The sequence below is a fragment of the Aptenodytes forsteri genome, unplaced genomic scaffold, assembly GCF_000699145.1.
Source record: "Aptenodytes forsteri isolate BGI_AS27 unplaced genomic scaffold, ASM69914v1 Scaffold255, whole genome shotgun sequence".
NCBI classification, from domain to species: Eukaryota; Metazoa; Chordata; class Aves; order Sphenisciformes; family Spheniscidae; genus Aptenodytes; species Aptenodytes forsteri.
This window is the reverse complement of record NW_008794888.1, coordinates 4,218,940-4,230,845: the sequence shown is the minus strand read 5'-3', so window position 1 is coordinate 4,230,845 and position 11,906 is coordinate 4,218,940. Positions and strand designations below refer to the sequence as shown.

The 11,906-nt window shown below is 55.5% G+C and overlaps 1 protein-coding gene across 1 annotated transcript; it reads right to left on the bottom strand.

Moving 5' to 3' along the window:
- Positions 1–3,045: 3,045 nt before the first annotated feature.
- On the bottom strand, positions 3,046–6,895 carry LOC103895435 (motor neuron and pancreas homeobox protein 1). Its single transcript, XM_009275020.1, has 4 exons — positions 6,847–6,895; positions 4,145–4,305; positions 3,332–3,549; positions 3,046–3,160 (listed from the first exon to the last, which is right to left on the bottom strand). Exons 1-4 carry the CDS (start codon positions 6,893–6,895, stop codon positions 3,046–3,048), a joined length of 543 nt encoding a protein of 180 aa, XP_009273295.1.
- Between the last annotated feature and the right edge of the window lie 5,011 nt (positions 6,896–11,906).

Below are 11,906 nucleotides of genomic sequence, written 5' to 3'. Positions count from 1 at the left end.
TGGGCGGGGGGCGAGGGGGCATGGGGTGCAGCAGGCTGGAGAGTGCTGGCATAGGGATGGGGTGGCACCTTAACAGGGCCGGGTCGCCCCGAGCTCCTTGGAGGATCAGTGACACAAATAAGTTGTGACCATTGCCAAAAGCAGTTAGGGGGCCAACACCAGCAAATGGGCAGAGGTACACAGGTCAGGGAGCCCTGGCTGCACAGGCCCATCAGGTATCCCGGGTATCATTCCCATGAGGCACCACCACCACCGTGGGTCACTCCTGCATCTTCCCGGGGCCCTGGATGTCCCTCAAGGAGGGGGGGACCCTTGTGTCCCCAGTGGGGAGGGGCAGACACCCCCTCCGGGGTGCACAGGCAGCAGCGTGGCTGAGAGCAGGGCTGGCCACATCCCACAGCGTGGGGAGGGTGCCAAGGCAGAGGCATGAAGGAGATGCAGCTTTAATGGCATTTGTCGATGTTTACAACATGAGTCATCCAGCTAAGCAGCCGTAAATCAGCACCCCAACTCCCCCGGCATCAGTCGTGTCCCCTCCTCTGTTCCCCCAGCACTGGACGAGTGCCTGGCTCCTGCAGAAACAATCTCATAAATAACAGCAACTAAACAAACCCTCCTGCAGCCATGGAGGGCCCGTGTGTGCCAGGCGCGAGATGAACGCCTCCCATCCATCACTTTAATGGTTGTACTCTGGAAATTAAACCTGTCACAGCCCATCAAGGTGAACGTTTTAAGTCTGTGACATCCCTTCAGCTCCCCTCCTCCTTCCTGGCACTCTTTTTTTTGTCGCTTTCCGTCTCTCCTTTTCCTTTCTGCTCCTGCCATCCCTGTCCCCTCCATCTCACCCCACCCCGGTGTGCCCAGCTCCAGCCTGTGGTCCTCTCCATACTCCCCCGCTGCCGGAGGACCAGGTTGTATGTCGGGTGGTAGATGTCTTTGGCCCTGAGGCTCCTGCAGCCATGGGCTGGCATCTGCCAGCATCCCCATGCCCAGTCCTGTGTGCCTGCTGGGGGGGGCCACAGCTCCCCTGGGGAAATGGGTCTCTCCTGCCCCACTGTCCCCACAGGGCAATGGCGGGGAATTGGGTACCATCCTTCCCTACTTCCCCCTCCCCTCCTCCTTTTCTTCCCTGTCTTTTTTCTCCCCTTCCCCAGATTTATTCCTCTTCTGTTCTGTGTTATGCCAACCATCGCCGGCTCCTGGCACCTGGCCCCTACCCTGGCTCTCATCTCCCCCCTTGGAGCAAGGGCTGCACCCTCCCCAGGACCAGAGCTCCCCCCCGGGCAGTGCCAGAGGTCCGGACACCTCCTGCGTGGGCAGCCGAGCCCTGCCGTACCCTGGGATGGGTTGCCTGGGGACAGGGGACCTGGGCACCGGGGATGCCAGACACCCGGGGGAAGCTGCTGAGCTGCCAGCAGCCACTGCGGGTCACTGTCACGCCACACAGGACTGTCGTTCATCCGTCCATCCACCCATCCATCCATCCATCCATCCATCCACCCATCCATCCATCCCCATGCTCCTGTCTCCCATCATCTGCTTCCCCTGTCCATCCCCCTGTCCCAAAAGCATCACATCTGTCCCCCTGCCCAGGGTGCTGCCCCCTGGCCCCACAGCAGCCCCAGCCACTGCCTGGTGTTACCCAGCCCTGCGAGGTGTGACAGCCCTGCACCAATGCTTACCTGTCCCAACCCTCACTGACCAGCTGCTGGAGGTGACCTGGGGCTCCGCGGGGGCTGCTGCCCCTTGGCAACTCCCACTCCCACAGCAGGTCCTGGGGGCAGGCAGCCCTCCCTGCCACTCTCAGGCAGGGACAAGGAGAAGAGAGGAGGGGACAGCAGGACATGGGGCAGGAGGGAGACACCACGGGCTGCCTGGGGATGGGTCATCCCAGCCCAGCCTGCCCTGCTCCTGCAGCCCTACATGCACTGGGGTGATGAAGCAGGGCTGCCCCCCCGGGCTGAGGCGGGGTGGAGAAGCTGGGCATTGTGGGGCTGGTCCCTCTGCCTGCACAGCCATCTCAGCATCCCCAAGGGGAGGCCCAGAAAGTGTGCAGGAGGTATGGGAGGTCTATAAGGTCTGCCAGGACCCTACAGCATCCTGAGGATAAGGGCAGCATGCTCGCTTAGGGGGGTCAGGGCTTAACCCTAGTGCTTCTAGGGAGGTGGCAGAGGGTGTCTGTTGTCATCCTGCCACCAGGGCTTGATTTGAGCCCAGCCAGAGCGAGCAGGGCCCCAAGAGGATCATGGAATGAGCCCAGAAAGGGGCTGAGTGGGGTTTAGATATTGCCATGGGAAAAGGGGGGCTCACCACAGTATTGAGCCCTCACAAACAGCCTGAGCACCACCCGAAACCCAGGAGGGCTCCATCCCCACCTCACTTCAGGGCAATGCCACACCAGTGCAACCAGGCTGATTGCAACATGGAAAACAGCACTGCTGCATCAGCCAATTAATCAGCTCTGCTTTGCAGGGCAGCTTAATTTTGCCTGGCAAAGCATGGACCCCAGGAGGGAGGCAGGATGGAGGCAGGGCAGGCAGGCAGACACGCATCCTGGGCATCCTCCTTCCCAGCCCTTCATGCCGCCAAGGGGAAAGGCAGCCAGCATCATGCAGGGATGCGCCGTTCCAGGCACTGTCATATCTGCAGGGAAGGGGTAGTGCACAGTTGAAGGAAGGTCCGGGGTCTCTCCCCTCCAGCTGTGCCAGCGGGCTGCCAGCTGTGCGAGTCTGCTGTCCCCACCCAGCTCCCCAGGGACCCCAGCAGGGCAGCGCGGTGGCAGGAGGGGTGCAGAGCCTCCCATCCCCTAAGGAAGAGCACAGGCATCCGTATAACAGCTTTATAGGGGAGGGATGTGGGGACTCCCCCAGATACACACAGAGGAATAATTACGAGTTAAATAGGATCCAAACACACATAAGTTAAAGGAGGGGGCAGATGCCCTGCAGCCCCCACAGCCCCGCCTGGGCACAGTCTGTGTCTGCCAGCAAAGAGACCCCCAACACCGCAGCCCGGCCCCTCTCCTGGGCCGGATCTGTCCGCCTTTCACAACACAGAGCCGATCTTCCTCTCCGTGGCACCCATCTCGTCCTCTTCTTCTTCTTCTTCCTCCTCGCCCCCTGAGCAGGAGGAGTCCGGGCCATAGCCCAGCTCAGCGGTGCTGCGGTGCAGGAAGCCCGAGCCAGGGCTGCGCCCCATGAATTCGGGGCTTTCAGCAGCTTGTCCCCGGGGCTCGCCAGGCAGCAGCTTCTCACAGGCTTTGCTGAGCCCTCGTTGCTTCTCAGCCTCTGCCTGAGCCCCCTGCTCCTTGGCTTTGCGGCTCCGCTTCCACTTCATCTCAGCGGTGCTGCGGTGCAGGAAGCCCGAGCCAGGGCTGCGCCCCATGAATTCGGGGCTTTCAGCAGCTTGTCCCCGGGGCTCGCCAGGCAGCAGCTTCTCACAGGCTTTGCTGAGCCCTCGTTGCTTCTCAGCCTCTGCCTGAGCCCCCTGCTCCTTGGCTTTGCGGCTCCGCTTCCACTTCATGCGGCGGTTCTGGAACCAGATCTTCACCTGCCGAGGGAGAGCCCCCAGGGGAGAATGTGTCCCCCTGCCCCATCCTGTCCCCACTCACCACCTCGCCTTCCCTGCATGGAAGACCCCCCAGAGCCTCTTTATTTCGGGGCATCCTGTGGTGCTACGGGTCTGCGAGGAGGCTGAGGATGTCACAGGGAGAGGAGTACTCAGGGGACTGCTCCCTTCCCCCTGCCCAGCCTCCGCAGGGGGGGAGTCAGGGACAGAGGGGACCAGCAATCCCCAAGGATGCCCAAGGACATGCATGGGGACATTAAAAGAGGAGTTTTAGCCCCACAAAGAGCCCCCCTCTCACAGTGTGGGAAGGGATGGGAAGGCTCTGAAATCTAAGCTGGGGGTGGTGGGTAAAAAAAGGAGCAGTATCTCTGGGGGCCCCTTCACAAGAGAAGAGCCTGGAGCCCATCAGGCAGGTCTCTGCAGGAGATGCCCTGGGAAGGGGTGCTGATGGGGTGTGTCAGCCAAGCAAGGGCCATCAGCATTGCCCACGACCTTGACTTCCCACCCTGCAGCACAGCCCCCCACCTCCCTGGCAGCTGGCTGGTACCATCCTCCAACCCCCCCAAGACCAAGGTACCTGCGTCTCGGTGAGCATCAGTGACGTGGCCACCTCAAAGCGCTTGGGTCTGGACAGGTACTTGTTGAGCTTGAACTGGTTCTCCAGCTCCAGGAGCTGCTGGCTGGTGAAGGCTGTGCGGGGCCGACGGCACTTCCCCATCAAGCCAGACTGCGGGGCGGCTGCGGGGCAGACAGCGGGCAGGGGTCAGGGGACAGCGGGGCTGGGGGGGACATCCCCTCGGCAAGCCCGGGATGAGAAGGAAGGCGAGTGTCTCTTCTATCATCTCCCGTCCCAATAATGGCTTTATTGCCTGGCTGATAGGAACCAGCGAGATACGTTATCAGGCCTTGGTTTGCAACTGGGATCAGTCCTGTGACTGAAATTAAACCTCCTTTTTTATTGCCGGGCCGTGCAGGTGGCTGCCCAACTGCCAGGACCAGCGAGATACGTTATCAGGTTGCAACTGGCAACTGGGATCAGTCCTGTGACTGAAATTAAACCTCCTTGCCGGGCCGTTGCCAGCGAGCCCCGCTATCTCGCCCGCAGCCCTTGAAAGCAGCGCGGCACTGAATCAGCAGGCAGCGGGAACAAAGGGACCTTTGAGAGTCCAGCATGGGGTGGCTGCTGCGTCGTGTTTGATCCCTGCTTATCTCCTCTCCGCTGGCTTTATTATCCCCCCGGGGTTCAGCTTTTACTGCTTCTCCCAGCACCACAGTGGCAATCAAACCCAGAGGTTTGCAGCTGGGAGTAAAGTGCCGGAGCAGCGTGAGGGGGGCATTAATGGGAAAGGTCTTTGGCACATCCCCGCCACCACATCTCGGGGGGCAAGACGCAGCATCGTGGCCCCAGAGACATGCCCTGCTTGGCAAGGGTTGCTTCAGCTCACCCACTTTGCAGGGCATGGGGCATCATCCATGTTATCTCCCCCAGATTCCAGCTTTGATCCCGATCTGCCCATCTCCCGAGGTGTCCACCAAGCCCTTCACAAACACAGTGGTGACGCATGAGGCAGGAATTTATGAAGGGGGCATTAACTGATCACGATCCGGGTTTGATCCCAAGTACCTGGATGCTGGGTGGGACGGGTCAAAGAGGCAGAGCCTAGCTGGGCTGGGGCTCTACAAACTCCTCGTGGGAGCAGGGATGGACACAACCCCTCCTGCACCTGCAGCCCCACAGTGCCAGGAGAGACAGCCCATGGGACCCAGCTTGCAGCCGCTGGCCGGGTAAACTAGGGACCGGATAGAGGCACGCTGTGCTGATGGCTCTGACACACACATGGTGTGTTATTTTGCACACAAAACATATTCAAGGCTAAAACCAAATGAGAGGCTCAAAGGATTGCCAGGACAAATACAAATGTCAGATGAAAGATGGCTCAGCTCTGCAGAGCTCGGCTGCTGTCTGGGCTCTGGCTGGCCATGAATGGTCTGGCTGTACAAATCCTCAGTGGAGAAATGAGACCAAATGGACCCAGGAAGGCTCCCCTCGGCTAAGGAAAGGAGGTGCCATGGGGACCAGCATCTGCAGCAATGGGGCAGCCCTAGCTAACACCCCTTGCAGCTCCTCGGGGGTGAAGACCAGAGACGCATCAAAAAGAACTGGAGGGGAAATTTATTCATCTGACGTTGACACGGAGCACAAGACAAAGCATCCCCAGGCAGCATCTGGCAGCTCAAGGGCTCCAGCACCCAGCAACCCCTCTTTGTTGCCAGAGACGGGAGGGTGCACTGGGGCACCCGGTGCCTCAGTCCCTCCCTGAAGCAGGGGCTGCTCTGCACAGGCTGGCTGTACCAGGTCAGGGAAGGGTCCCTCTTTCTGGGCATGGTCTGTAGAGGATGCTTCAGGGAAAGAGAAGTGAAGAGGGTGTGCCCACATCCCAGCATCCAGTAATCCAGGACTTCTGTGCTTTTTGGAGCTGAAGGCTGTTTTGCCAGGGGTGAAAAAAATATCATGTTGCAGCCTGAATTCCCCAACCCAAAGCAGAGAGCCCAGGGCACTGCATCCTGGCTCTGGCAAGCACAGAAATCCTTCAGACCACTCCAAAAGGCTCCTCTGTGCCTCCTCCTGCAAGGCCAGCTGTGGCCAGACTAAAAACAGATGTGGGAAGAGTGGAGGCACAGAAGTGAGTCTCGACCCCCAAAGCTGTGGGAGTTCAATCTGTCCAGATTCAGAGGAGACTGGAAGGCAACTTTCTTTAACAACACCCCCCCAAGAGACTCACTCTTCCCCAGGTAAGATGATGAGGACTGCTTGGTCTAGCAGGGAAAAGAACAGAAAGTTTGCCCAAAAGCCAGATAAATCCGATCATGATATCGGATAACTGCCAATGCAGGGGACCAACTGCTGGAGCACGGTCCCTCTGCCAGCCCCAGGTTCTCCATCTCAATGTCTCCAATTTGGGCTCAGTGCAGTGGTGTCCATTACAAACCTTGTACAGATCCTGACTTCCCTGGAAATCCATCCTGCCTCCTGCCCCAGCGCTGACAAAAAAATCCCTCAAATCCTTCTGGGGTGTTCTCATACAGTTCAAGCCACCAGCAGTCCAAAGTCCAGCCAGGTATAGCTGGCCACCTAACCTGTGATGTCCTCTGATAATACACTCTTCAGCAGCTACAGTTACCCATCACCACTGCTCCTCACCATGACTCATTCAAGATTTTGCCTGCAAAATGAGATGGGTCGAGCCCAAACTGGCACAGCCTTAAGATCCACCTGACCTTCAGCCACACACAGCAGCAGCTTGGCGTGGACCTGAACCACCACCATCTCCAGCCTCAGACCTGCTGTCACCTTCCCTGAAGGGCTCCGGCTCCTTTGCGTGGGAAGAGTATGGAGGGAAGAGGGTCTTCAGCTTCTCATTGGGGAAGGAGCAAAGGTAGGAGGAGGAAGTGGAGTCTGAGGGTATGAGGTAGGTTCCAGTTTCCCATGCAAAGAGGAAATGATGCCTTGTGGCTACTGGTAGCTCCAGCCTGTCTTGCCAGTGTGCTTGGTGGAATCCTGTCCTCCCCTGTCCTGTGGCAGGCTGCCACGTGGACATGGACATCATCCCCCCAGGGCTCGCCTCTCCCAGTTCCTGCCAGCTGAGCTATGAACCCATCCACATCACAACCACCCATGCCCACAGAAAGAATAACTCTTCAGGAAGGCTCTCCCCCTTATCCAGCTCCTACCAGAAGACCAGCGACTGCCTCAGCATCACACCTTTGCTTGCCAAAGGATTTTGTATCTGCTCAGCCATCTCCTCCAGTCCTACATCCAGGATCAGAGCTCACCTCAATATCCCTTCAGCCTGGCAGGGCTTGGACCCCCTGATGGGTGCCTGGCATTTGGCTGCAATATCAGTAAATAAATTGCTTGGCCTGGAGCCAGGAATGCCCTCTGAGTCTGAGGCCAGGAGCTCTACAAGTCAGCTGCCTCCTGGATAATTAGATAAAGCTTATAAAGAATTGTTGGTTTATTTGATACAGTTCCGTCTACTTGATAACAAGGGTAATCCTAGGTTGATATTAACCCACTTGGTTTTAATTTGGTTTGTTTAGCTATAGTTCACTTAACTTTGTGGGCTAGCAGATAAAGGAGAGGAAATTAGCACCCTGTCTGCTTTGGAGGTGTTTCTCCAGATGTCAGGGCTGGGAGGGGGAGAGGTGGTCTCACCAGCATCGGGGCCATCACCAGAGGCTTCTCCTGGCCTGCTGGCAGCCCTGACGGTTGTCTGCGGGGCAGCATGTGTAAGGGCACTTGCTACCTCTGGTAGCCCCTTACTTGCTCCACCATTGACCCCCGATTGCTGCTTGCCAGCTGTTTTCCAGCCTGTGTTTCCTGCTGACCTGCCAGACCACTGTGCACCTGGTGAGCCTTGGAAAGTGTTGCTTTTTGAAGCAGTTTGATATGACTTGTCTTGCCCGCTCTCCTAGCCCAGCACAGCCCATCAGCCAGCTCTCCACTGCTGCGGGCAGGATCTGGCCTTGGCTCCAAACCATCAAGGTGGTGAGTGGATGATGCAGACAAGCGGGGTCCCAGGAAAGCCATCTGAGCACCAGGTCCCCTGCGGGGAATCCTTTGCTCTTCCTGAGACCCTGCTCTCCACTCCTACAACTCTCCTCCACTCCAGGCAGGTCTCTGCACTTGGGTCCCACCGCCACGCTGCATTTCCACACTGCTAGCCAGGGCAAATAAATCACAGCTCCCAGAAATACTGATAGGCACGGCACCCCGCTGCCAAATGCTCCCCCTGTGCGGTTCAGGAGGTGCTCAAAGTCCTAGGACAGGGACCCAGGCTGGGAGCAGCAGAGCCCGGGCAGGCAGCATCCCGCCGGCTGCAACGAGGGCATGCCTGCTCCTGCGCTCAGACCTTCCTGCCCAGCCCTCTCACTCTGCATTGCAGCAGAGGCAGCTAGGCGCTGGCTGCAGCTCTGCAGAGGCAGCTAGGGAGGAAGGCATGGCACCCGCTTGCACTGCAGCAGGAGCACTTCTCTGAGCAACCCCAGCAGCCAAGCCCAGGCCAGGTTCCTAAGGGTACCCACTGCCTCAGACCATCTCCCCAGCATCCTACCTCCCCCATACATAGGTGAGCATGTGCAATGTATCCCTGCAAAGTTTGCAGCTTCAGTTCAGGGGCTGTCCTGCTCCTTCCTCCACCCTGATTGTCCCCAGGAGACCAAACTAACAAAACATCTGCAAAACACCTCTACACAGGCAGCTAAAGAAGGAATTCATGATTTAGTCCTGGAATCTTCCATAAATAAATCACAAGGGTGACCTCTCCCTGGGATGCCCCAGAACATGTCCTAGGAGGCTTTCAGATGCATCTCTCCCAAGTATCTGCCCACTGCTACATGGAGAGTTAAACATGACCAGCACCAGCAGCACGGACACTTGTGCTCAGTCACTCTGGAAACCTCAGCCAGGCAGGTCCATCCGTCTGTCTAGGCTGGGTGTTGGGACAGGGCACCCAGGAACCACAGGCATCCCAGGAGCCCTGTGCCAACAGTGGGAGGCTCCTGCCCAGCCCACCACCCTCCTCAGAGAAACGAGGAAGGGCTGGGCAGGCAGCATGTCCTAGGCAGGTGCCCCTTCCTGTCCCTGCATACACTGTCCACTGTCCCCGTCCCCACGCCACAGCCAGTACACTGGGGTAATATGAGCCCGCCATAACATTCCCCGTCCCCACGCCACAGCCAGTACACTGGGGTAATATGAGCCCAGACCCAGCCATAACATGCAGCTGGGGCCAGTCCTGGTGACTACAGGGACAAGGCATGCTGCAAAGGGACCTGCTTTCGGAGCTTGCAGCGAGCCCACAAGAGGAAAGGCTGAGGACACACTTAGGAACCCAAACATTCCCAACAGACTGAAACAAGGATCTGAAGATGGATGAGGAACAGGGTCTGATGACAGAATCTACACAGCAATGAGAATAACACGAAACAAGGACCAGGGGAGCAGGATTCCTGGGAGAGCAAGCATGGAGAGAATAGACCCCAAGCCAAGCATAAGTCCCCGAAGCCAGAACTGATGTCCATGGGGAGGTACAGGCAAGTAGAGCAGCTGCAAATACACCGTGTCTCATGCTTTTGCTGCAGGGACGCCTCAGCTCAGGCTCTGCATCCAACTTGGTCCCTGTGCTTTGTGAGGGGAGGACATTTGGAAGGAGTTTGGAGGAAAACCCTGAAAGCAGTCAGGATGGAAACCTATCTCAGAGGAGATGGAAGCAGCCGGGCTGTGTAATGGGGGAAGGAGAAGGCTGAAAGGGACCTACAGACCTTCCTCATGTGCAGACCAGGCAAGCAAAGAGAGTGGTGAGTGATTTGCTGTGTTTGGCATGACAAATCTTGGGAGCAAACTGGAGCAAGAGAAGTTTCACAGCAGGAAAATTGCTGCAGTATTAAACCGGAGAGCCTGGGAAGAGACAATCCCCACTGCAAAGGGCTCCCCAGAACTGGGAGCAAACACATTTCATCGAGGATATGGATTGGGGCAGTGGTCACTGATTTAAAAATCTACAGCTTTGGCAGCTTTTGCCACATCCTTGTTACACCTCCATGTGTCTCCTTTGCCTCTACCCTGCTTTGGGCTCTCCAGGGCCCAATCCAGCAGATCTTGGGTCAGAGACTGCTTTTCTTCTCCCTGAGCTATCCCAGGAATCTAGCCTAGTGCTTCCCACAAGACCTGTTGACACGCTGTTCCTGTGCATCCTAGCACAGCCCAAAAGCTCCCTCCACAAGCTGTTCTCATGCCCATGATTTGGGATTTGTCTCCTTTCAGCAGGATTTTGGAGACAACCAGCTCTGGAGCGGATCCTGCACGTGAGTGGTATGGGGCTGATGCACAAATGCAAATTTGATGCACAAATATCTCTACATTACCCCAGCCAGAAGCTGCGCTCAGCACCAGAGGGGCAGGTGCAGTGTTGTGATCCCACTCCGGTGAAACACAACCCTGCATGAAGCTATCCAGATGCTGAGATACACCAACAGACCCAGACCCTGCGAGGGCAACGTGGCCTCTGCAGAGGAGCAGGAAGGTGTTTCACCACCCAACAAATAGAGATTTTTTTCTTTCCTGCTCTTAATGACATGCTTGAAGAGTGCACACAGCCTGTAGCACTGGACCCTTATTCTACACCCTTAGGTGCCACCACCACTTCACAGCTGGACCTTTCCTACAGCCTACGGAGAGCCAGGGAAAGGGAGACAGCCCGGGGAAGGGAACAGCCTCTTTCCCTTCAACCTGCCCAGGTGTAATTTGAGGAAGGAGCAATGAATGGGATGTTTCATGTTAATTCTCCATTTTTGCACTACTATTCATCCAGCCAGTTTATTAATTAACTGACTTATCCAGCCTTTTTTTTTTTTTTTTTTTTTTTTTTTTTTTTTTTTTTTTTTTTTTTTTTTTTTTTTTTTTTTTTTTTTTTTTTTTTTTTTTTTTTTTTTTTTTTTTTTTTTTTTTTTTTTTTTTTTTTTTTTTTTTTTTTTTTTTTTTTTTTTTTTTTTTTTTTTTTTTTTTTTTTTTTTTTTTTTTTTTTTTTTTTTTTTTTTTTTTTTTTTTTTTTTTTTTTTTTTTTTTTTTTTTTTTTTTTTTTTTTTTTTTTTTTTTTTTTTTTTTTTTTTTTTTTTTTTTTTTTTTTTTTTTTTTTTTTTTTTTTTTTTTTTTTTTTTTTTTTTTTTTTTTTTTTTTTTTTTTTTTTTTTTTTTTTTTTTTTTTTTTTTTTTTTTTTTTTTTTTTTTTTTTTTTTTTTTTTTTTTTTTTTTTTTTTTTTTTTTTTTTTTTTTTTTTTTTTTTTTTTTGCTGTGGTAAATGGGCTCCCAGATTATTAAGACACTAAACTCAGCTAATAAATCCGGCTACTCTGCCAGGGTTTATTAACAAGCCACTCTTGGTTGATTGCCCACTGGCCCCGTCTTTGCGGTGACCAGACTTCCGCTCACCCCAGGCAGAGGGCAGGGTCCGGGTCACACTGCCAGGGGTGCCAGTGACAGTCCCCGGTGTGACGAGAGCCTGAAGTCAGTCCTTGTGCCGTCCGTGCCCTGCAGGACCCTCCCCACCCGTGGCCCAACATTGCAGTGCAGGATCCGGTGCCTGCCCGCAGCCCCGGCCGTGCCCACCGTGCAAAGGGCTGTGCACGGAGCCGGCACCCTTCTTGCATGCCAGGAGGGACCGGGGCTGGGCCGGAGCTCAGTTTTTTTGTGCCCGGTTCCCGCAGCTCCCGCCAGCACCGGGCTCACCGGCCCCGCGGAGCCGGCCCCTCGCCCCCCAGGAGCCGAGCGCGGCGGCGGGC

Excerpts from the sequence above, each read along its gene's own strand:
- LOC103895435 (XM_009275020.1), bottom strand. The coding sequence starts at position 6,895 with ATGGTGGTGGTTCAGGTCCACGCCAAGCTGCTGCTGTGTGTGGCTGAA. Across the intron at positions 3,550-4,144 it reads TGATGCTCACCGAGACGCAG|GTGAAGATCTGGTTCCAGAA; the intron begins GTACCTTGGTCT and ends CTCCCTCGGCAG. Across the intron at positions 3,161-3,331 it reads CGCAGCACCGCTGAGATGAA|CACCGCTGAGCTGGGCTATG; the intron begins GTGGAAGCGGAG and ends CCTGCACCGCAG.